This window comes from Sarcophilus harrisii, chromosome 2 (genome assembly GCF_902635505.1).
Source record: "Sarcophilus harrisii chromosome 2, mSarHar1.11, whole genome shotgun sequence".
Lineage (NCBI taxonomy): Eukaryota > Metazoa > Chordata > Mammalia > Dasyuromorphia > Dasyuridae > Sarcophilus > Sarcophilus harrisii.
The window spans coordinates 249250206-249276530 of NC_045427.1; the positions used below are offsets into that span (position 1 = coordinate 249250206).

At 33.7% G+C, this 26325-nt stretch overlaps 1 protein-coding gene across 6 annotated transcripts in view; it reads right to left on the reverse strand.

The window, feature by feature from the left end:
- The window catches only part of RABL6 (RAB, member RAS oncogene family like 6), an 84595-nt gene that overhangs the window by 24033 nt on the left and 34237 nt on the right, over positions 1–26325 (reverse strand). For all 6 annotated transcript variants that reach the window (XM_031951986.1, XM_031951985.1, XM_031951984.1 and 3 more), the window contains 2 exons: positions 19517–19657; positions 15222–15327 (listed from right to left, as the gene is read on the reverse strand). In XM_031951986.1, coding sequence (XP_031807846.1) covers positions 15222–15327; positions 19517–19657 — 247 coding nt within the window. The remainder of the gene's footprint in view (positions 1–15221; positions 15328–19516; positions 19658–26325) is intronic.

The window sequence follows — 26325 nt, forward strand, 5'->3', positions numbered from 1 at the left end:
CTATTACTAGTAATTGGAAGAAGGCACAGGCTGTAGTGGCTAGTGACTACTTGCTGGTTACAGTAGTGGCTGGTTATATGTTATTTGCTTAAAACAGGAACCTGGAAACCTGTAAAAATGTTAAGATTACAACAATGCTTTAGACAACATATCTAGAATTAAGCAAGGCATTTAACAAACTTTCCCATTATAATATTGTGGACAAAATAAAGAAATGCAGGTTTGATGACAATATAAGGGATTTTTAGCTAGTCCAATGTCAATATGGAAAGTATCTTTAGATGTTTATGGCGGGGTTTGTTCTTTGGCCCTAACAAATTCAACAGTATTATCAATAATTTTAAAACACTGATGGCAATCTTATAAAATTTGAGAACAGAAAATTGAGAGAGATGAAAAATATTTTGGAAGACAAAAATTAGGATTCAAAAAGTGTTTAATAATTTCAAATGAGGATTTTTCAAGATACTTGTCAAGATGAACTATAAAGAAATAGAAAGCCTTGCACCTAGGTTAAAGAAAATAAGCTTCTGGGCAGCTAGGTGGCGCAGTGGATAGAGCACCAGCCTTGAAGTCAGGAGGATCTAAGTTCAAATCTAACCTCAGACACTTAATATTTCCTAGCTGTGTGACCAATTGCCTCAGCAAAAAAAAAAAAAAAAAAAAAAAAAAAAAAGCTTCACAAGTACGGGGTAGGAAAATATGACTTGTTGACAATTAACATGAAAAGATTTTTAGTTAACAGTAAGTTCACTGAGCCAGGATGATTATCTTATCAAAAAACTTACCAGAATCTTAGGCTGCATTATTATTAGTACAGTTGTCTACGAGTTAACAGTTCCATTGCTTGATATTAGTCACTCCATCTCTATAATCCTATGCTCAATTCTCTTTCATTTAAGAGGCAATGACAAAATGAAATGTGCTTAGAAAGAGATGACTAAGAGGATGATGGTAACTTTGAAATTATATCATATGAGAAGAGATGTCATAATGTCATATGTCAGATGAGAAGAGATAACAATAGTTATTTTTAATTTATGTAATTCCAGAAGGCAAAACCATGAAGAGTCAATACAGAGGGAATAACTTCTTAGTAATTAGTACTGCCTAAAATGCAATAGGTTTTCCTGTGAGAGTAAATTTCCCACTACTAGAATATTCAAGCATAGGCTATATATATGGCCATGTCATGCTAAAGAGAATTCCTGTATGGTCTAAGAGGTTGGATTAGGTAACCTAAATTCCATTCCAGTTTCATTCTATGATCCATTGGAAACAAACCTACCTTTCTTACTCAAATTGCTTGGCCACATGTTTCAACTTTCTTATTAGCCTAGCTAAAAAGATTCAGGCACCTTCTTTTTACTTAGTATTTTTGTTGTTACTGTTGTCAATTAATAATTTATAAATGAAGATTGAAATTTTCTGATGAGACCATATGTGTTATGTAATGACAGTCAATCACAAGATCACAGATTTAGGGCTTAAGTCAGACCACTTCATTTTGCTGATGAGGAAAACAAATTACATGACCTGTTCAGGTTCACAGAGCTAATTAAGGATCCAAGTCAGTATCTGAACTCAGGTCTTCTGGACACTACACTGTCTTTGAAGAGCATACTCATCAAATTTAGATAGCAAAGAAAATACAAAGAATCTAATGCTTTAAACATTATAAAGCTGTGAGAGTTCAGAGGTTTAAGTAGAACTAAAGCAGATCAAGTGTTTGCACTTAGTTTGGTACCAATATGATGAGTCTCTGGGAATGGAGAATCACCAGAAACAAGATAAGGCTTATAAGCCAATCTTTATTGGAACTGGGCCCCAATGTAGTTGCTGAATTTTTAGCCCAGACCAAATAGGTCCAGGCTCAAAAAAACTCAAACCAAAACAACAACTACTAAAACAACAACAAAAGCAGCTCTATCCAAATGATGTCTTTTTGCTAGATATCAGATAAGAAAATACATATTCTCTAATTGCACAGTAAGAACAGTAAAGGTATTAATAGCTAAGTTCTCTCTAATGATATCTCTCACTCATTCCCATCCTGGTTACACTATTTAATTTTTAAAAACTCTAAGTTTATTTTCCTTTCCACTTCAAGGTACAACTAATCCTATTCATTGCAAGCAAATTTAGTATATGTTATTTTGTAATGATGGTGTAAATATATAAAAAGTAAGAATTTAATTTCTGAAGATATCTGCCTTTAAGTACTCAAACAGCTACAGATTATAAAGTAACAATGCAGCCTCAAATTTAGATGGTGCAAAAAGAATTGATGCTACTAAAAAAGAACCCAATTTTATGAATGGGGTTAGAATTTATAGAAAATATCCTTAGAAGTAATAACGTATGTAGTGACAAATAGGGGGCTGTGGGTATAGAATACTACATATGCTGCCAAACTTATTTTGAATGTTGATTAGATTTGCTGAACTGCTTTTTTCTATCTCTGTTCCAAGTGAAAGTTTACTGGGTAGGGAAGTACAGAATCAGAACTGAAAAGAAGCTGTGAATAAAGACTCAAAGCTCTCTGTATCCAATTTCCTCACAGATAGGCATGATTATTCATGAATTACATTGTAAGTTGGTGATTTTCTATTATCACATAGGTAAAGATCACATAAGAAAATTTACTTAATGCATCATGAAATTATTACCAAGCAATCCTATGATCTGTGATCTAATCTGCAATTAGAAAAGGCAATTTTCCCCCTTTCCAATTTTCATTCTATAGCCATCTAGTTTAATTTGTTCTCTACTCAAAAATCTACGTAATCTCAACTGGGTTCTCACCAACAAGTAATATTTTTACTCCTTTATAAGTGATTCTTACTCTCCAAGTCACATTCCTCACAGTTCTAATGTTTTCCATACTACTTCCTACTCTAAACCTCTCAGTAGAGGCCTTTACATCATACTTTACTAAGAAGCCACCGCTGTGTTTCCTTTTTCCTATATCTCAAATCCTTTGAAATCATTTTTAAATCCTTTATTATAGTCTCTGAATAAGTGGTTCTTTTTCACATCAAAGCCAACCTCTCTACATGTTGGCTTGATTCTACCATTTCTGATCTGTTCAAGCAGATTTCCTTTTGCATCCCATGACCAAAAGCTAGGGAAAATCTTACTTTTCTTTTCCTCTTATTTACTTCTTAGTCTTTTATACTCTGGCTTTCTACCTTGTCAACCCACAGAGCATTCTTTCCAATGCTGCCAATAATCTCCTCAAGTCTGATGTATCACTGAGTATTCCTGGCTACTCTCTGGGTTTTTGTGATATTACTTTCACTTAATTCTCTTCCTACCTGCTGACCAATCCTCAGTTTTCTTTGAAGAATCATCATTTATATTCCACCCTTTAAGTGAATGACCTGAAGGTTTTGCCCTGAGCTTGATTTTTTTCCCTAAACATTATCTTCAGTTGATCTCCCATAGCTTTGTTCTCTCTAATGGTTGAAAAATTTCAGCCTTTTTTCCTTTTCTTTTTGCTGAGGCAATTGGGGTTAAGCGACTTGCCCAGGGTCACACAGCTAGGAAGTGTTAAGTTTCTGAGGCCAGATTTGAACTCAGGTCTTCCTGACTTTAGGGCTGGGGTTCTACCCACTGTGCCACCTAGCAGCCCCTCAGCCTTGTTTCTTGAAACTACAACTCTGTCTTTGCCCAACTTCCCTTTAACCTTGCATCAACCTCCTATTTCACCACTTTGCCCTACCCACAACTTATCAATTTGTTTATGAATATCCTCTAAGTTAGATACTACAGAGAATAGGCACAAAGAAGGAAAAACAGCAGCTGAATTTCCCAGAATTTACCAAAGACAGAATTTAGTGGTATAAAACCCATGGCTTCAAATGTCTATATACAAATACTTATAAATTAAGAAACAAGGAGGAGAAATTAGAGGTCCTAATCTAAAATGGCAAAATGTAATTCAGTTACCACTGAGATAAACTTTATTATTGGATTATGACTAGATGGGTGTTTTAATAAAAAAACAAAGGTAAAAAGGAATGGTTGTATTACTGTGTATTGAAGATAATCATCTGATGAAATCCAAAAACAAAAGTTTGTGGGTGGGGGCAACAACGGACAATTGATGAAAAGTATTTTTGTGAAGGGAGTATATTACAAACCACCTGAACAGAAAAAGGGAATTGATAAGTTTGTTAAACAAAAGCATGGGGAACTTCAACTATATAGACATCATCTGCTGGAGCATTTCCTATTCTAAAGACAGAAAGAACAGTTTTCCTGATCTGCTTTAGTGTTGCTATCATAACTCAAAAGGCTGAGGAAGCAATAAGGAGCAATTCTATTCAGGATCTGATTTCTACTAACAGGGAGAAACTTGCTGCTGGGGTGGAAATGATGGTAATCTTGAGAGGGATATGATCAATTCCATTCTAGAATTTGTAACAGAGGAGGAGAAGAAATCTGGACAGTCTGACATGCACAAAAGATTTTTGGGAAAACAGATTTCAAAGGGTTTAGAAAAAAGCTAAGTGGGATTTCATGCACTAAAATGCTTTGAGGGAAGTCAACCCAAGGAGGATAGGAAATGCTCAAAAATATAATTCTTAAGACACAAATGGAAACAATTCCAATAAGGAAGAAAAATAGGATTTGTTTGAAAAGACTCATGTGGTGGCACATTCATCAACCATTTCATGTTTAAAAAGCAAATGTGTAGAAACTGGAAGTTTGACGTTCCAGAAAAATTAGTGTCAGGAATGTTAATGCTTAAAATGTGACTAAGACTGTTAAGGAAATCTAAATACAATAAAAAAATTTCTTTTTTGCAGTTTGTTTTTAATTATATCTTAAGAGAAAACCACAATAAAAGAAGGTGAAGAGTTTTGCTTGGGATGGAGGGGATAATAATCACTGACAAAATGCAGAGTGCTTTTATTTTGGTTTTATTTTCTCTTGAGAATGATCTTTATGCCAGAAATGATAGAAAAAAATGATTAAAAAAGAATTGATGTCTTCAGTAAATAAAAGTCTGAACTGTTACCTTGACTTTTTTTGAAAATTGAGACATTTGCCATTTCTCCCCTTTTTTGGATATCTTCCCTGATCACTGATAGTGGCTCAGCAATTAGATCTGCCTGTTCTTCCAAGGTTGGGGTAAGATTTAATTCACTTAAGCAGAGTGTAAACTCATCAAGAGCAGTGAGGCATTTTCTTACAGTTTCCTTACTTATCTCCTTCCTGGAATTCTTGAAGCAGAGATTGGGCTGTGATTTGTTGAGCATGGGGTAGCAGGGATTCTTTTTTGTGTATACCCTGGACTAGATGGTCACTGAGATCCTTTACAACTTTGAAATTAGTCTCTTTTCCTAGATTCTTGCTATTTCTTGCCTTCTATCTGTGGCTGTTTCTTAAGATCCATACTAGACTATTTTCTTCTTTCTTCTTACTCTAAGATCGCATCAGTTTCCAAGAGTTCATTTATTTTCACAGTTAGTCCTAAATTTCTATCGTGAGCTGCCTGCTGAACATTTACATTGATAGATAATTCATCTCTTTATCCTCTCATAAACTCAAATCTTAGTAAATGATGTATTCTTTTTGAAGACTATAAAGATTCTTGAAGGAGACTTTCCCTCCCTACTTTTGCACCCTCAATTACTTGTTGAATAAATGTTTGTTGGATTTTAGATAGCCATATCCCTAATGAGGAAAAATATGAAATAAGAAACAAAATATTTCAGAGAGATTACAAAAGCCAGCAGACCCAAGATGATGGAGAAAAGGCAGTAAGTTATCTAAGCCATCTCAAATTCTCCTTGAAACAACTTTAGATCACACCTCAAAACAAATTCTGGAGTAACAGCATCCACAAAACGATGGGGTGAAACAATTTCCCAGTCCAAAATAACCTGGAAGTACTGCAGAAAAGATCTGTCTTTTATAGGTAAAAGGGGAACACAGCCCAGCATTGGCGATATCCAGGCAAGTCAGTGGGAGGCTCCTAATCTGAACACAGGTCAGCAACCAAGGCCCCATATACATACCTGATTTAGAAGGCCAACAGGGCAACAAATCAGCTGTGAAGCACTCCAGGCCCAGAATAATGGCCAGGCCAGCCAGGCCTGGAAGTTGGGGTGCAGCACTTGGCACAGGAGATGAGCCCCCAGACCTGGAGGTCCCCATGTAGCAAGGCAGTGATCAGTCCTCTGGACTCAGCCACAAAAAGCTGGGAACAGCTTCCTGTAGCCTAAGAGCAGAGCTCAGTTTTAAAATTCATGAAACAAGCTGGAAAGTGAGCAAAAAAACCAAAAACAAAAATCCCGATCACAGAAAACTACTATGGATACAGGAAAGATCAAAAAACAAACTCAGAAGAGGACAATAATGTCAAAATGCCTACATGCAAAGCCACAAAGAGAATATGATTTGGTCTCAAACCCATAAAGTCCTCCTGGAAGAACTCAAAAAGGATTTTACTTCTTAAAAAGTAGGATTGGCCAAATGGGAAAAGGAGGTACAGAAGCTCATTGAAGAAAATCATTCCATAAAAATTAGAAATGGAAAAAAACCCTAAAAGTGGGCAAGTGGAAGCTAATGAATCTCTGAGACATCAAGATCATTTTACATTTTCTTCCAGTTTTTCATTTTTTTTATGAAAAACTAGCAGAAAATGTAAAATACCTTACTGGAAAAACATTTGAGGAGAGGATTCTGGTAAGATTGTGGAGTAGGTCAGAAAATTCCAAGTTCTCCAGATTTCCTCCAAAAACAAAACAGGCCTAAGGATGAATTAAATAACAGTAAAAAGGAGCTGAGGCCAGAGGCACTATCCCCCACATCCTACAAGAAGAAGCAATTATGACAACCTGCTTTAAAGAAAGAAAGAAATGAGCAAGCAAAGGGGAAAGAACCCAATTACAGATACCTACTATAGGAATAGAAAAAAAAATCAGGATTTGTTTCCAGAGGTGATTTTGTTTAAAAAAAAAAAAAAAAAAAAAGTAAAGAGGAAAAAATAAACAAGAATTGGGAAGAACTGTGGTCTCCCTCGGACGACTGGAAAAGACAGGAGGAAAGATCAGGATAGAGGTTCAGATTGAGTGAATTGCAAATACCTCCAGGCTGTGCTCACAATAGGGCTTGGGGGCAGCTGAGTTGGGAGGTAGCCTTAGGAATTTTCCTCACCTCCATAGGCAGTATAGGGGTCAGATATTTGAGCAGGGGAAGAACTGAAGGATCCTCTGTTGCTGAGAGATACCAGGCCTAACTATGCCAAGATGCAGTCTTGGACTATGGCTGAAGGGGAGGTAAAAACCAGCATCTGGTAAGTGCAGAAGAAGTGGGATAGAGATGCTGCTGGAAGCAAACATTCACAAAAAATTTGAATTCTTGGTTTCAGTTCCAGATCAGAGGGAAGAAATGAAGATAGTCACTGGAAGGTCCCTAGGGAGCAAATGTGAGGCTGGGCCTTGGACAAAACTAAAAAAATAACAGTAAGAAGGATCTAAGGCCAGAGGCACTATCCCCAACATGCTAGAACTACAGGTGATTATAACAACGTGTTTTTAAAAAAAAAAATAGAAATGAACAAGCAAAGGGGAAAGAAATCAATTACAGACACCTAATATAGGAACAGAGAAGACAGGTTTGTTTACAGAGGAGGTTTGCTTCAAAAAAGCTTCTCCTACTCCAAAAAATTAAATAAAATGGCCACCTGCCCCAAAAGAATCCTGCAAAGAGCTCAAAAAATCAATTAAGTGGGGTTAGCTAGGTGGCACAGTGGACAGAGCATTAGCCCTGAAGTCAAGGCTAAGTTCAAATCTGGCCTCAGACATTTAACACTTCCTAGCTGTGTGATCTTGGGCAAGCCACTTAACTCCAATCCCTTCAGCAGAAAACAAAAACAACAAAAATAAGAAAATTATGAAAAGAAAGTCAACCAACTAGAAAATGACATCCAGAAACTTAAGAAAACAACTCCTTGAAAACCAGAATTGGGCAAATGATGTTCTAAGAGATCAAAAAATAATAATTTAAAAGGATGAAAAAAAAATTAGAATGTGAGACATCTCAAGAAAAACAATTGATTTGGAAAACATATCAAGAAGAGAAACATAATCTAATTTATATTTTAATATATTTAACATCTACTGGTCATCTTGCCATCTAGGGGAGGGGGTGGGGGGGTAAGAGGTAAAAAATTGGAACAAGAGGTTTGGCAATTGTTAATGCTGTAAAGTTACCCATGCATATATCCTGTAAATAAAAGGCTATTAAATAAAAAATAAAAAAAAATGAATTATAAAAAAAAAAAAAGAAGAGAAACATAATAACAGGACGACTTGAAAACAACAATTAAAAAAAGAATTTTGATGCTATAATACAAGAAATAATCAAAGAACCTTGCCCTGAAGTTTTGGAACAAGAAAGGAAAGCAGAAACAGAAAAGGGAAAAAAAAATCAATCAATCACCAACTGAAAAAGATCCCAAGATGAAAAGCTACAGAAATATCACAGCCAAATTCTGAAACCTCCAACTTGAGGAGAAAATATTATGGACAACAAGAAAAATACAATTCAAATATTGATGAGCCACAATTAGAATTACACAAGACCTCACAGCTGCTATGCACGTCTTTGGAACACTATATATCAGAAGAGCAAAAAGAACTGAGATTGTGGCCAAAAACAATTTACCCAGCAATGTTAATAACCCCAAACAACAATAAGACATTTAGTGAATTGACAGGCTTTCAGAATTTTGTAGCAGTAAAACCAGACATTTAATAGAAAATTTGACATATAAAACCCAGGAGAAATATAAGGTAAATATAAAAGACCATTCACAAAGGACTCAATAAAGACAAACTTTACTTTTTATATATGAAAATATAAACTGTATGTCTAAGATTGTTATTAGTAATTGGATAATTCAAAAGAAATTCTGAGGAAGAACTGAATAATGATGTGGTGATCCTAAAAAGCAAAATTGTATAGGAAAAGGTAAAAAGAGTAATTACCTTATAAATGAGGAATGAGAGGAAGAACTCATACAGAGGAATGAAATGGGAGTGGAAAGCTGATAGTGCTGGAACCCTATTCTCATCAGTATTGTGTTAAAGAGAGAACAACATAAATATGTAGAAGAGTATAAAAATTTTCACAATTTATAGTTAAGAAATAAGAAGGAGAAGGAACAGGATGACAGGGATATACAAGGTTATGTACCTTAACTTTTGGGAGGTAGGAGAAGAAGAAAAGGGAAGGATTTTTTTTAGAGGAGTGGGTAGAACAAGGAGATAAAAGGAGAGAGGATAAGGGAAAGAGTCTTTAAAAAGGCAAGAAAAGGGAAGTGCAAGACAGATAGGGCAAAAAGAGGCTGAGAAGGACCATAGCGAGGAAAAATAATATGGAGGGAAATATACAAATAGTAATTATAACTTTGAATGTGATCGAGATGAATTCACATATAAAACAAAAATAGATAGCAAAATGGATTAAAAATCAGAACCTGATAATATACTGCCTACAAGAAACACATTTAAAAATGAGAGAGAGAGAGGTTAAAATAAGAAGCAGAAGAATATATTATGCCTCAATCAGTGTAAAAAAAAAAAAAGCAAGGATAGCAATCATAGGTGATAAAATAGATTTAATTAAAAGCTAAAATAGATTTAATTAAAAGAGACAAACAGGAAAAAACTATATTATGATAAAAGGTACCATAGGATCAGGATTACTTAAAACCTTTTTCATTCACAACTCTTTTTTGCCTGAGAAATTTTTAAGTGGTCCCAGATATGTAAGAATATAAAATAGGAATATACAATCAAACATTTACTGAAAATAAATCATAAATAAATTTATTTTTAAACAATTCATTGTATGTATAATTTTACCATTAAAAACAAAAGGAAATCTGTATACTAATAAAATGGATATGCTTGTTTTTTTCTACATGAAAAATTAAATCTTGATGGAATATTTGATACTTTTCCTGTTGCCAAGTTTTTCACAACCCCCACATTCAATTATGTGACCCTATATGGGGTTGTAACTCAGTTTTGGAAATTTTGCCCTAGATAATGAAGTAGTATCAATATTAAACTTAGGTGCATCAAATACCATAATATATATATATACATACACACATAAAGTTAAATGTAGAAATAATATTATAATAATTAGGAACCTTAATCTACCCCTCTCAGAACTAGATGAATCTAATAAAAAAATAGATAAAAAAAAAGGTAAGGAAGTATATAGAATTTTAGATATTCTGGAAAGCTGGAGAGAATTGAATGGAAATAGAGAGGAATATATGGTGCTTTTATAAAGACTGATCATAAATAAGACAAAAATTTTACAGCTTAAAGCTGAAATATTAAATATTTCCTTTACAAGCCATGCCATAAAAATTGTATTTAATAAGGGACTAAAGAAACATAGGGAAAAAAATTGGAAACTAAACAACTTAATATTAAAGAATGTAGGGGTTAAAGAAAAAAATAATAGAAACAATCAGTAAATTCATTAAAGAAAATGACAATGAATAAACATATCAAAACCTATGGGATACAGCAAAAGCAATAATTAGAAGAAAATTTATATCTCTTAAGTGCTTATATCAATAAGAGAGAAAGAAGACCAATGAGCTAGGTATTCAATTAAAAACAACAAATTAAAAATCTCAACCAAACACTAAAACAGAAATCCTAAAAATTAAGGTCAAAATTAATAAAATGCAAAGAAAACCATTGGATTAATAAATAAAACTAGGTATTATGAAAAATAAATCTATAACATAGATAACCCATTGGTAATTATGATTAAAAAAGAGAAAACTAAATCACTAGTATCAAAAATAAAAAGGGTAAATATATTCATAAAAAAAGATGAAATCAAACCAATTATAAGGAATTATTTTGCATAATTATATGCCAATAAATTCAACAACTTAAGTGGAAGAATATTTATAAAAACACAAACTGCCTAGATTAGCAAAAGAGGAAATAGAATATTTAAATAGACCTACTTAAAAAAAAGAAATTGGAAGAGTTTATAAGTGAGTTTCCAAAGAAAAAAAGCACCAGGACCAAAAATATTTACAAGTAAATTTTATCAAACATTAAAGACCGGCCAATTCCAATATTAAACAAATTACTTGGAATAATAGGCAAAGAAAGGGTCCTACAAAACTTTCTTAATGAAACAAATATAATACTTATACCTAAATCAGAAAAAAGTAAAAACAGAGAAAGAAAATTATAGATCACTTTCATGAATATGGATGCAAAAATTCTAAATAAAACACTAGGTAAATGATTACAACAATACTGATGTTACAAAGAAAGTATACTGTGACCAAGTGGAATTCATGCTAGGAATGCAGGGATGGTTTAACATAAGCAAAACTATTAATATAATTGATTATATCAATAACAAAAATCATGATATGACTAGATGCAGAAAAAACATTTGACACAGTACAACTCATATCTATTAAAAACATTTGAAAATAAAGATATCAATGGACTTTTCCTTAAATTGATAAGAAGCATTTACCTAAAACCCAATAGGATGCATTATCTTTAATGAAGACAAGATAGAAACCTTGCCAGTAAGATCAGGCATAAAACAAGGATGCCCACTGTCATCAATTTATTATTGAATAAATAATAAATTCCAATTGTATTGGAAATCCTAGTAATAGCAATAAGAGAAGAAAAAGAAATAAAAGGAATCAGAATAGTGAATGAGGTAATAAAACTTTTTGCAGATCATATATTATACTTGAAAAAGATTCAGCCAAAAAGTTAATTGAAATAACTAACAATTTCAACTAAGTAGCAGAATATAAAATACACCCACATAAATTATCAGCATTCCCATATTACCAATAGGATCCTCCTGAGACTATCCCTAACAAAACAAGCCCAGGACTTATGTGAACAAAACTATAAAAACTTTTGTACACAAATAAAATCTGATTTAAATAAATGGAGAAATATTAATTATTCATGGGTAGGCAGGGCAAACAAAAAAAAAGAGACAATTTTATGAAAACATATATTCAAATGCCACCTTAATGAAATTACAAAAAAATTGTTCCACAGAGCTAGAAAAAAATAACAAAAGATTCAATATAAACAGAACTAATGAAAAAAAAAATTAAAGAGATTTAGCAGTACCAGGTTTAAAATTAGATCACAAGGCAGTAATTATCTTTTTTTTAAAGGTTTGTTGTTTTTTTTTTTTTTTTTGGTTGAGGCAATTGGGATTAAATGACTTGCCTAGGGTCACCAAGCTAGGGAGTGTTAATGTCTGAATTTGGAGTTGAACTCAGGTCCTCCTGACTTCATAGCTGGTGGTCTTTTCACATAAGGGAGTAATTATCAAAACTATCTGGTACTGGTTAAGAAACAGAAAGCTAGATTTGTGTAATGGAGTATATATACAATCTACAGCAGCAAACAAATATAGTTATCAAGCATCTGACAAGCTTAAATACTTAAATCTTTGGGATAAAAATTCTTGGTGATAAATGGTGAAAGGATATGAATAGACAATTATCAGATAAAGAAATTTCTAGTCCTATGAAAAAATGCTCTAAATCATTACTGATTAGAAAAATGCAAATTAACACAATTCTGAAGCATTACTTCACACCTCTCAGATGGCTAAAATGACAGGAAAAGATATTGATAAATGTTGGAAGGGATGAAGGAAAACTGGGACACTAATGCATTGTTGGTGGAGTTGTAAAATGATCCAACAATTCTGGAGAGCAATTTGGTTCTATGCCCAAAGGGAACTTTGCATACTCCTTTGATTCAGCAGTGTCACTATTGGTTCTGTATTCCAAAGAGATCATAAAAAAGAGTTAAAAAGAATCCACATGTGCAAAAATATTTGTAGCAGCCCTTTTTGTAGTGGTAAAGAACTAGAAATTGAGTGGATGCCCATTAACTGCAGAATGGCTGAATAAATTATTGTATAAGAATATAAAGGAATATTGTTCTATAAGAAATGATGAGCAGAACCAAGAAAACATTGTATATAGAACAAACAAGATTATGTGATGGACTTGGCTCTTCTCAACAACGTGGTGATTCAAAACAATTCCAATAGACTTGGGATAAAAAATGCCATCCGCATCCAGAGAGAGAGAACTATGAAGACTGAATATGGATCAAAGCAAAGTGTTTAATTTTTGACTGATTTTTTTCTCTCATTGTTTCCCCCCCTCTTTTGATCATTTTTTTTCTGGTACAACATGACAAAAATGGAAATATGTTTTTTAAAATTGCATGTATTTAACTTATGTCAGGTTATTTGGTGTCTTAGGAAGGACGTAGGTAGGGAGAAAAAACTTAGCTACATGCACTCATTTGGAAAATAAAATACTATTGAAAAAAAAATCATTATTTGAGAAAAATTGTTGGAACAGCTTGAAAGCAGTTTGGCAGAAATTGGATATCTCACACCAATTACCAAGATATGGTCAAAATAAATATATGACCCTAGATATGAAGGGAGATATTACTAAAAAATCTTAAGAACAAGAACATATTACCTATCAGATTTATAGAAAAGTGAACAATTTATAAACAAATAAGATAGAGCATTCTGACATGTAAAATGGGTAATTTTGATTACATTAAATTAAAAAGGTTTTGTACAAATCAAAGAAATGTAGCCAGGAAGCTAGGAAGTACAGTGGATAGAGCACCAGCCCTGAAGTCAGGAGGATCTGAGTTCAAATCTGACCTCAAATACTTAATGCTTATTAGCTGTGCGACCCTGGGCAAGTCACTTAACCCAATTGTCTCAGGAAAAAAAAAAAAAACAGTAGGAAAATAGAAAATTGGAAATTAAAAAAAAAATACATACTCAGATAAAGGTCTCATATTTCAAATATGTAAAGAACTTTATCACATCATATCTTTAAGAAGGTGAGACATTCCCCAATAGATAAAATGTCAAAGGATATGAAAAGGCAATTTTCTGAAGAAATCAAAACAGTCATAAAAATGCTTTAAATCATTAGATCATTAATTAATTAGAGAAATGCAAATTAAAACCACCTGGAGATACCATTATATGAGATTGGATAAAATGACCAAAAGGGAAAGTGACAAGTATTGGAGTGGATGTAAAAAAATTGGGACCTTAATTCATTGTTGGTGGATCCATGAGCTGATTCATCCATTTTGGAGAGAGATTTGAAATTATGCCCAAAGTTATTAAACTGCCTTTGACCCATAATACCATTATTATTTCTCAAGATGCTTAGGGGAAACTGAAAAGAAACCACGTGTTCTAAAATATTTATTGTACCTATTTGTAGTGGCAAAGAAATGGAAACTGGGTCAACTGGGGAATAGTTTAAACAAACTGTGGTATAAGTGCAAGGTGGAATATTATCCTAATATAAAAAATGATGAGCTCAATGATTTTAGAAAAACAGGGAGACCTCCATGAGATAATGAAGAGTGAAGTGAACAGAATCAAGAGAACATTCTACATATTAACAGCAATATTGTTTTAAGAACAATTTTGAATAAGTCACTCTATTATAAATACCCTTATTAACCTTAAATTTCCTATGAAGGAAGATACATTCACCTTCAGAGAAACAGATGATAGGAGAAAATAAGCATACGAGTTATATGTATACATGTGTATGAGTGTATATAACTACAGATGTGTGTATGTTTATAGCTATCTATGTGTATGTTTGTATATACATATCCACTCCTAATTTTAGCCTTCTTTAGGGTAGGAGGAGGGTGAGGGGGAAAAAAATAAGGGTAAAAAGTACACATCAGAAAGACCAACACAGAAGTAAAAAACAAAAACAAAAACCCAGGCAATTATGAAAAACAGTGTGTAGTAGTTATATAGGTTTTCTTGAAATGGAAGTTTGTTCTATATTGAATCCTTTCTTATAATGTGCTGTGTACGTGGCATTTTTTTTTTCTTTTCTCATTTTGTGTTTAAGTCTGCAAGAAAAAAAGAAAAACAACTTGGAAAATAGATTCAGGAGAGATATAAGAATTACTGGACTATCTGAAAGCCATAATAATAATAATTAAAAAAAAAAAAGAGCCTGGACAGAATCTTTCAAGAAACTATCAAGGAAAAGTTCCCTGCTATCATTCACAAAAGCCATTTTCTTGTGTTTTGTCCCTTGACTGCCCAAGGTACTTCTACTTTCCACAAAAAGAACTTACCTGCAGTTGTAAGAATGGAATATTGAAGAATTTATGCAGATACTTTAGACCAAAGCTATTCTTCATGGAAGATTCAGCGTATCGAAAGTAAGAAGAACCTGGAGGTCTGTTTAAAAAAAATAAAAAACAAAAAAAGATAATGCAAAAAAAGTTACAAAAGTAAATCAAAGAGCGCTAGATAGCAAAAAGGCAGTGTCTGAATATGGAATGTCTTATTCTGGGCAAATCTAGATGCCCTTGGCTTGGAGGTGATATTCAGTCCTAAAGGGAAGTTCCGGGTTGAACTTTATATATATATATATATATGTGTGTGTGTGTGTGTGTGTGTGTGTGTGTGTGTGTGTGTGTGTGTATGTATGTATATATGTATGTGTATATATGTATGTAAATTCAGGGTTGAATTTATATTCTTAAACAAAAGACTCAAAACTTTTCTTAGGAAGCTAGAAAAAGGTTTGACACAACTGTTGTTGGATGCTGCCCCCAGGGATTAATGGATGACTGAACAAAAAAAATCTCATAACTAACATTCTTCCCAATTAAAATGTTTAGGTAAATGGAGGTGGGTTTATTGGTGTTAGGCTATTAAGCAATACAAAACAACTGTTTCACGTAAGGATCACATATACATGGTCTAGGTATACAGACTAAGCCGAATTATAGATTGATGTGGACCATAGCACTAGCTGGAAGATTTAGGAATTCAAAAGAAGTAACATGGGGCAGCTAGATGGGGGAGTAAATAGAACACCAGAGTTCAAATCCAGTCTCAGACACTTAATATTATTAGCTGTGTGATGCTGGGCAAGTCACTTAACCCCAATTCCCTCACCAAAAAAGAAAAAAAAGTAACTTGCAGACTATGTATGACCATACTGCATGACTTTTAATTTCATGTGACAAATTTTCAAGAATATTTAATTTCATCAGAATAGGTATTCCATTATTAATGCCAATAGAAATCAACCTACAACTTAATATATGGATCTTCATTAGTTATTCTAGTCAAAAAAAAAAAAAAATTGTCTTCTGGTGCCAAGTCTGTGGTGAACCTCTACTAACTTGCTTGGATTAATCCTGGACAAAAGGCATAAATAATTCACTGCTGGAGGCATGTAAAGTCTTTCTATCTTGGAAGGACCTGCCAGCATGTGCACTATGTTGGCGTAGCATTCAAGAATTCAAAGTCATATTTATAATATAATAAGCTGGTAGAATAAGTAATATGCTGTGCTAGAATTATTTCAATGGAGACAAACATATGAGGCAAATGAAATCACATCCACACATGGGGGGAATGGAATTTGAGAACACAAATAAGGAAAAATATGCAAAGATTAAGATTTTATATCAATATTTATATCCTAGTCAGACAGCTGATAGATCTGTGGATTTTGATCCACAGGATCTTAGAAGCAAAAGAAATGCCAGAGGCCATCAACACAACCAACACCTGAACAAGAATCACAAGAATCAGATATACCTAATCATTAGTTATCTCTTTTTCTTGAAGACCTCCAATGGGGCAATCCATTCCAATTTTAGATGGATGTGTTAGGAAGTTTTCCCTTATAATCAAGCCTCAATTTGGTCCTATGCAATTTCTGTCTACTGCTCCTAGCTCTGCCCCAAGGAGTCAAACTGAGCAAATTTAATTGCTCTTCCACAAGACAACCATAAAGAGGTATCATGTCCCCCCAAAATTATCTCTTCGTTCACAAATCCTCAAATGTCATGAATGAAGCCTTTCCTCATCTTGTGTACCTTTTCTGAATACTACTCTCCAGCTTATCAAACAAAGTCTTTTCTAAAATGTAGTGCTCAAAACTGAACTTGATACTCCTCCTAATGTAGTCTGAAGAACAGTGCATAACATCTTTGGTCTTGAACTCTATGCCCTTATTGGATCCTAAACATTGCGTTGTTTTTTTGGCTGATCACCTTTTCCTCCCAGAAATTATTATTACACTGTTTTTTCTTGGTACTCCTACTACCTGTCTGACTGTTCCTTTTCAATTTCCTTTGCTGGATTATTCATGTTATGCTCACTAACAGGCTCTGCCATGGGTCTTCATCTCTTTTTTCTCACTTGGTGATCTCATCAGCTCCCATGAGTTGGACGATCATATCTTTGCAAATGACTCTCTAATCTACACATCAAACCTTTTCCGGAGCTTTAGTTTGGAATCAGAAACTACCTTTTGGGTATCTTGAACTCAACAATTCTAATTTTAGAATCATATGATCTAATTAGAATGATCTAATGCATGATTTTTTCCCCTCCAAATCCTTCCCTCTTCCCAGCTTATTAATAACTAAGCCTAACATAGGCAAGGAGGATGGCAATTTTGGTGTCTTCCCTAATGACTCACCTTTACCTCACATATCCAAACTGTTGCCAAATTTTTGACTGCTTTTACCTCTGTCATTTCTACCTTCATATTTCTTGTTGTACACAATCCTCTTCTTTCACAAAGGCATCAGTTCAGGCCCTCATCACCTCTTACTTAGGCTACTGTAATCTTCTCATTTGTCTCCCTACACATTTCAATCCATCCTACCCTTGACTGCTAAAATGATCCAAGTGCAGGTTCGACCATATCACCCTGTTACTCTAGAATCATATATAAAGTTAAGTCATTTAAAGTTTTTCACCACCTGACTCTTTCCTATACTTAAGTTTTCTTCTATTTTCCTCTCTCTGCATACTTCTAAAATGAAGTTACACTAACTTATTAGCTATTTATTTCACTTGACACCCCCCATCTCCTGTCACTATTGCCTTTGCATTTAAGTCTCCTATGCATGTAATGCCCTTCATCACTTAAAATCTCTTAGAAACCGGGTTTCTAAGATTCAGATCCCATTCAATCTTCTACAGAAGACCTTTTCTAGTGTTTTCAGATACTACACTCTTTTCCCTCTTAAGGTTACCTTCAATTTTTTTTTTTAAAATGTCTTTTGTAAAAATCTATTTATATATAGTTGTCTGTCTCATTAGAATGTTATACTCCTTGAAGTCAAAGATTGTTTCTATCTTTGTACTTCCAGTGCTTAGCACAGTGCTTGGTACATATAAGAGCTTAATAAATGCTTACTAACTGCTATATCACACTGTTAATATTATATTGAGTTTGCTTTTTGCTAAAAAAAACCCTAGAGATCTTTCTCTGAAAAATTGCTACATAACCATACATCAGTCTTATATTTCTAAAGTTGAATTTTTGAAGCCAAGTATAAAATTTTACATTTGTTCCTATTAAACTTTTTGAACCCATATATCACCCAATGCATTAGCTATCTTTCCTAGTTTTATGTCACCTGCAAATTGATAATCATACCAGCTACGATTTTATATTAACAGCACAGGAATAAGAGGCACTTAATCTGAGATTTCATTCCAAAATGACACTGAACTCTTCATTAATGACTAGTTTTTAAATACTGCCATTCAACAAACTCTGAAGCCACCTATTTTATTGTCACATCTCTTTCCACAATAACAGCGTTAGAGGTTATCACTAAATATTTCACTAAAATCTAAATTAATTATAAAGTAATTTTCTTATCTACCAGTCTAATAAATCTAGGGGTGTATAGAGGGAGAAAGGAATAAGATTAAGCTACCATGGCTTGTCTTCATGAAACCATGATGGCTTTCTATGATCCCTTAATCTAATAAGGAATATGGTCTTTAGTGTGTGAGAAGAGTTGTGACATGAATGTTAAAGAGGGCCCACTGCTGAAATCACAGGACATTTCCATTTATGTGCTAAAAATTCTACATGTACATCATCGGCTGCATCACCAAGTGCCTGCTAGGTGTTGGGGATAAAAAGACAAAAACAGGAGCTCTCAGAGGGCAGGGACTATGTCTTACACTTGTTCATCTGTCCTTTCCTCCCTCCACTCCTGATATAGCACAATGTCCTGTAAAGAACAGGGCATTAAGTGATTATGTAGGCATCTTGACCATAGGGACACTTTTGTCTTTGTCTCTGTATCCCTGGCAACTTGCACAAAGGAGGTGCTTAACAAATGTTTATTTGAATAGATTGTTACCATTTATTTGGATGAAGTCGTTCTCATACAATACTAATGTGTACTCTGGAACACAGAATTATCTTGTTAAAATTAAAAAAAAACAACAAACATTTGTTACATGCTTCCTATGTGCAGGGCAAAGTACTAATTCTGGGGACACAGAGATGAGAACTGGGGCAGTAAACTGATCGCCCAGGTGAAGCAAAGACGAAAGTGAATATAGAAAACAAGCACTGCCTGGCAACACCTACCTGTTGAGGTTATCAATAAACTCCCGCACATCATCTGGCAGGATGACTCGGTGTTCCCCCATGTCTCTGTAGTTCCCCAGCACACACACGGGGACATGGGTCGGCACTTTGGGAAGTTCCCGAAGTATGTAGTTGAAGGTCCTTGATCATACAGGACAGGTAAAGTTATTCCAGTTTTAGCACATTGCAGTAGTCATTTCTTTAGACCCTTCTAAAAATGCTTTGTCCCAAAAGTCAAGTAGAGATTTTCCCGATTAAACTATGAAGTCCAAATCCTTATTCTTCTTGTATTCTAATTAATGGCTAGCTGGCATTTATGTAGCAAGGTAAGATAAGATTTGTGAAGTGCTTTACAAATTTCTCTTCTTAACAACCCTAAGAGGTGGGATAGGTGCTACTTGTTATTCCATTTTACAAAGAAAGTAAATGAGGCAAACAGAGGTTAAGTGACTTGTTCAGGCCTTCCTGACTTTAGGTCTAGCACCCTGTATCACCTAGCTTATTATTTTAAATGGGTAATACTAATTTCAGAAATTTAAGCACACAAGCTACTTTTAAAAAATGCACCAAGAGCTTCAATATTTTGAATTGACTGGGGAGGATCTGTATATACATATATAAAAATGATAGCACAAATCTTAATTACACTTAAAAAAACTCCCCAAGTTTTGCTGCTTTTAAAGTACATACTACGCAATTAAGTTAGTGCTGACAAAATGTCCAAATATTTATTCATTAAAACATTGAATCATTACTATGTATCATTTTGCTAAGGATACAAGATAATGAAATACATCTGTTGTAGCATACAAAAGATCATGCTAATATCTTTTTAAAAGTTTGTTCTCCAGTGTTGCTTGGTATTTTGTTAATATAAATTTTTGTAAGATTTTCCTTTACATATATTTTAAAGTAAATTTCAGCCTGTTGGTCAAATAATCAAATTCTGAATACAATTCAACAAAGGAAACATTGCAATAACTATTATTCAAAACATCTTCTGTTTAACATTTAGGCCCTTTGTAACTAATAGAGGATAATCTATTTAGGTTATGACTTTATTATAAAGAATCTAAGTATTAAATCATATTACTAAGATAAATAATAGCATATTAGAAAACACCTTGAAAGTCTGCCAACAATTTAAAAAGTCAGCAACACCAATTTACTCCAACGAAATAATCAGGTACTGTTGAATATTGATCTACCCTAAAACGAAAGGAGTCTCTCATATATGCTTACCTCCTATGTTCTATATAGTTGAAAGAAATGTCAGTGGTAAATCAGTGACTTCTACTGTTATCTAATAGAAAGAAGACCTGATGGACTATTTCTACTGACAAACTAATGCCCACAGAATACTAGAACAACAGGCAAGAGTTATTGGAGTATGAAGCTGAAGCGAACAGTCTATCACAAACCATACAATCCAAAGGTGTCCTAAGAAATATACCAAATAGATAGCCTTATTTCATAAATGGAAAAGTTGCACTGTCTTACACGTTGATACATTAAGTTTGGGAGCTCTTTGTATATTCAGCAGCTATTGGCTGTTTTTCCACAAGGGATGCCCCTTTCTCACATGTTTATATCTTATTAACCTATTTGTCTTAAATAAATTTCTATAGAAGTTGCATATGTTAATTACCAACCGAATAAAAATGTTTTCCTTTAATCCACTTAAAATGTATTACACTTCAAGAATTCTATGATTTCTTGCTCTTGTATTAACTTATTCTCTGATGGAACTGTGATCTTATTGATTTAGATCACAGTTGTGATCCCTCAAGACATTTAGATCACAACACATGCTCAACTCATCCAGTATAATATCCTTCCATAAAACATTCACAAGATATCTGCTTAATATGATGGAATTGTATTGGAATCAATGAAATACATGGGCCATTTCTACACGAGCAGTTCATTTCCCTTTCTAGTTAAACATTCTCTGATAATTTTTTATGCTGTTTCTCCTACATAATTGGGGATAGAGAACTTACTACTTACTATCATTCATCTTTTTATTAACCTTTGGGTGAACTTTAATTTTTTGGAGACTGGCATTTCATGACTTGAAGCCATATAACTATCAAAGAAACAGGGACAGGAATGGGGTTTGTATTTTTTAATTTCCTCAGTATTGGGAATTGAGAAATTATTTCTACCAGTGCAGGTCAGCATGTTCTCTGTAAGTCACAGTCTTAAAAGAATTGCCTGGGAGCAATAACAGGTGAAGTGATTTGTCTGGAGTCACAAAATCTGTGTCTGAGACAGAACTTGAACCTAAGATTTTTCTGGTTTTGAGGCCAGTTCTCTCATCAAAAGACTTTTAATATTGAAAATATGAGTTTCTGTTTTAAGAAATTTGGGATCATTTAAAAAAAAAACTGCTTAATTAACTGAATGCAATCCTCTTTCCAAATATCTTGAAAGATATTAGAAATCTATGTTTTAAAGCATTCAAATTGTGGTATCTTCAATACAAATCTCTTCTTGATATATTTTGTGCCGTCCTGTTCTTTTAAACTTTGTTTTCTTAGACATTCCAATTTTTTTAGGCTGCAAACTGCGGACTAAGATGTTAAAATCCAAAAAATCCTCTGCACTAGCAGAGATGGAGAATAATTTGCTTACACAAATGCTGACAAATATTTCCAATTTTTTGGTTTGTCATCTTCCTTCTTGTTTTATTTTTAACCACTCTTGTGATGATCAGGTTTAATTAGGTCTCATGTCAAGTTTTCTGCCATCATACTTTCTATTTCTTCCTGCTAGTTTATGTAAGGTGATAATTCAATTAAACAAGCTCTTATTAAATGTTTATTACATGCCAGTCACCTTGCATTTAACAGACACTTCACTCAAGGAGTTTTAATTCTACTGGCGAGAAAAGTTCAAAACTAAGTTAATAAAATATATATAAAAATAAATACAAAGTCATCAGGAGAGTAAGAGAGAAACATTACATATGGGAAGAGGCACTTGAGAATAGTCTTAAAGGGAGCTGGGATTTCTAGAAGATTGAAGCGGGGCAGCATTTCCAGCATAAGGGGCAATCTGAGAAAAGAGAAAGACAGAAGATGGAATGTTGTGTACAAGAAACCACAGCCTGGTCTATAAAGTATGACAGTGAAGTAATGTGAAATAAGTCTAGAAAGAGATTAGAGCCAGACTATAAGGGGCTTTCAATGACAAATAGAGGAACTTGCAGTATGTACTAGCAGAAAAAGAGAATTACTGAAATTTATTAGAGGAATAATGTCAGATTGGAGTTTTAGTAATATCTATTTGCAGAAAGGACTAGACAAGAGAGACTGAAAACAGGGAACAATTAGGAAGCTATTGCAACAGCAACAGTCTATGCTTTCAAGATATAGGAACCTGAATAAGAGCAAAGAATGGAAGATGATGCCAAGATTGGGAGCTTGGTCATAGGAAAAGTTTGCTTTATAGCAACAGTTAATTTAGAAAGAGGTATGGGTTTAGGAGAGAGGAAATAAAATCTATGTGAAGGCTGGAAACAAAGGCTTGGGTGTCATAAGCAGAAATAACTGAACTAATGGGGAGCTGATGTGATTATCAAGAAAGGGTATTCAGAACAAAGAGAGGACGGCTCAGGAAACTGAGCTAGGGGAGTACTCATGTAAACATCAATGGGAATGGGACACATGTTAATAAAGCCAAGAAGACAGAGAAGAAATTATCAGACTGGTAGAAGAGTACAAAGAAACAATAGTCATGCAAGTCCAGGGAGATAGTATCTCCAGGGGCAAACATGGTATAAAGGCCAAAAATGATGACGTCTGACAAAAGGCCATTATATCTGGCAATTAAGAGATAGATAAACTTTGGCAAGAAGTTTCAGTCAAGTTGTGGAGTTAAAATCAGACTTCAAAGCGATAAGAGGTAAAGATTAAGTGGTAAAGAACAAATGTAGATATTAAAGGGAGAAGAGATTGAGGGGAACTGGTTCAACAACACTGGAAAGAAATTTAGAACTATACCCAAAGAATTTAGTTTATATCCTTTAACTCATCAAAATTACTACTAGTTTTATATTCTAAAGAGAACAAAGAAAAAAAAGAAAAACAGCGACCCAAACAAAAATATTAACACCTATTCTTTTTTGTTGTAGCAAAGAGCTGGAGACAAAGGAGATGCCCCTTCTTACAGAGGGGTGATAGACCTTAAGCGCAAAATGTGACATTTTTGATAAGGCAAAAATATCATACTTATTTGTTATTAAGACACCCCCCCCTTTTTATTGGAGGGAGGGACTAGGGGGAAAAAGAGAAGAGCTAGTGAGTGCTAATATTGCCAAAAAATAAGAGGGTCAACTGAAGCATTTAATAAATGCACTGAAAAGAAAAAAAATTCAGATGCAATCACAATCAAGATACTTCAGAAAATAACATATGGCCATATCATATTTCAATAATAACACATTCTAAATTAATGTGACCTTGATATTAAATATAAGATCATTAAAAAATTATGAGAAGCAGATTACATACAACTCACATCTATGAGATGAATTTTAAACCAAATAAAGGATAGAAATGATTCTCAAAGATAAAGTAGATAATTTTGATTTCATGAAATTGAAAAGTTTTTTGCAGATAAAATCAGTACACTTAGGATAAGAAAAACAGCCAAAGGGAGGGAAATTTTTATATCACATTTATCTCAAAAAAAATAAAAATAAAAGAATTGCAAACTATGAAACACAGTATAAAATGCTCCAAATCACTAATAAGAGAAATTAATACCCAAACAATCATTAAGGGTTCACTTCATACTTTGTAAACTGACAAATTAAAAAAAAAAAAGCAACAGTCAGTTTTGGAGGAATTGTGGGAAGATAGGCACACTCATACATGGCTGATATAGCCAAGTAGTGATGCAAAAATTTTGGAAAACAATTTGGAATTCTACAAAGAAAATAAAATATTTGATCCTAAAATTCAATAAAGTCTTTATCTACACAAAATATTTATAGCACCATCTTTTGTGATAGCAAAGAAGTGGAAACAAACTAGGTACCCATCAATTGGTGAATGGCTAAATAAATTGTACATGAATGTAACAGAATATTACTGTGCTAAAAGAAAGCATGAATCTGATGACTATGAAGAAGCATGAAAAAGATCTACATGAACTGATACAGAGCGAAGTAAGCTGAGCCAAGAAAAGAACTTAAACAACGACAATAATGTAAATGGAAAGAAATCACTAAAATATATATCTCTCAAAAGTTGAGTGTTACATAATTATAATGAATAAGCATAGCTCAAAAAAAAGAGAAACCGGTAATACTGAAACCACCCCTTCACAAAGGCGGAAGATTCACAGGTCTTGTATTTTATATGCATTTTTACACTTTTTCCCCAGTGTTGTTTGGATATGCTGATCGCCTCCCCCGCTTTTGTCTTTTTTTTTTTTTTTTTTTTTAGGGATGGAGGATGGACTTTAAAAATTTATATGGAATTTATTTATATGGAATAACCTTTCTGAAAAGAGGAACAAGCAGGTAGAAAAGAGATATTGGGGAAAACCATTATGTAAAAAAATAGATAAAAATTATTAAAAACAAATGAGGAATGTGTGCGTAAATTTTTTATATATGTACATATATATAAATACAAAATGAGCTATATAAAATGAAGATAAATCATTTCACATATAATCTTTTATTTTGTTTATGGGATTAAATTCAGAACAAAAGCTTTTTTGAAGAGAGAAATACAGGGACATTACTTTGAGGAGAGGACAGAGTTAAGTGAAGGTTTTTTTAATGATAGAGAAAACAGAGCATATTTGTAGGCACCAGGGAAAGAAGTAGATACAGATTAAAGATTAGAGAGGAATTAAGTGAAGAAAGGGGATTATCCTTCTAGAAGAGATACAATCAAAGGTAAAATTTGGGGTCTTGGTCTTGACAGAAACAGTCAACTCTAGAGCAAAAATCAGTCAATAACCTTTTATTAATTACATGCTAAGTGCCAGGTACTATACTAAGCTCTAGAGATAAGAAAGGTAAAAAACAGTCCCTGCCCTTGAGGAACTCACAATAGTATCTCTGAGGACTGATGAGATCACTAAGTCAAATAGTATAGAGGGGGAAGAGAAGGGATCTAAAGACAAGAGCACCAAGGGACATTTATGGTTAGCAGGTACAACTCATATGAAGATCTAGCAAAGGAATCTGAAAATGGTTAGAAAGATTAGAGAAATAGGAGAGAGTAATGTCCCAAAAACCTAGGGGGAAAAAAAAGTAATAAGAGGGTGACTGATAGTGCCAAAGGCTGCAGAGGTTTAAAAATAATAATAATGAGGAAAGAGATAAGTCCACTGGATTTAACAATTAGAGGGACCCTTGGTAACTTTGGAGAGAACCATTTCAGTTGAGTGGTAGTAGGAGAAAGAAATTTTCACATAAACAACTTTGAATTTTGAATCGCATGGATTCAGAGAAGAGTGTCTGCTAGCTATATGGCAGTAGATTGGTACATCCATTAAAGTACTAAGGGGAACTGTTTCCCAGACCCACACCAGGTTAGTGATTTGTTTTACTTCCCCTAAGTAGAGGATGGGGGCAGAGTACAAGAACAAAAAATCTGGACCTGGGACATTATGAGTAGATAGGAAGCCTGGTGTTTGATCCCTTATTGGTTATGAGGCAGTTGATTTACTTCCTTCAGCAAGACTATTATTCATATGTTTTTTTTTTTTTAAAACCATCATCCTTTGTAGGATTTCAAAATGAGTTCAAAATCTAAATTGGTATTATCCTTGGTTATCTTTGT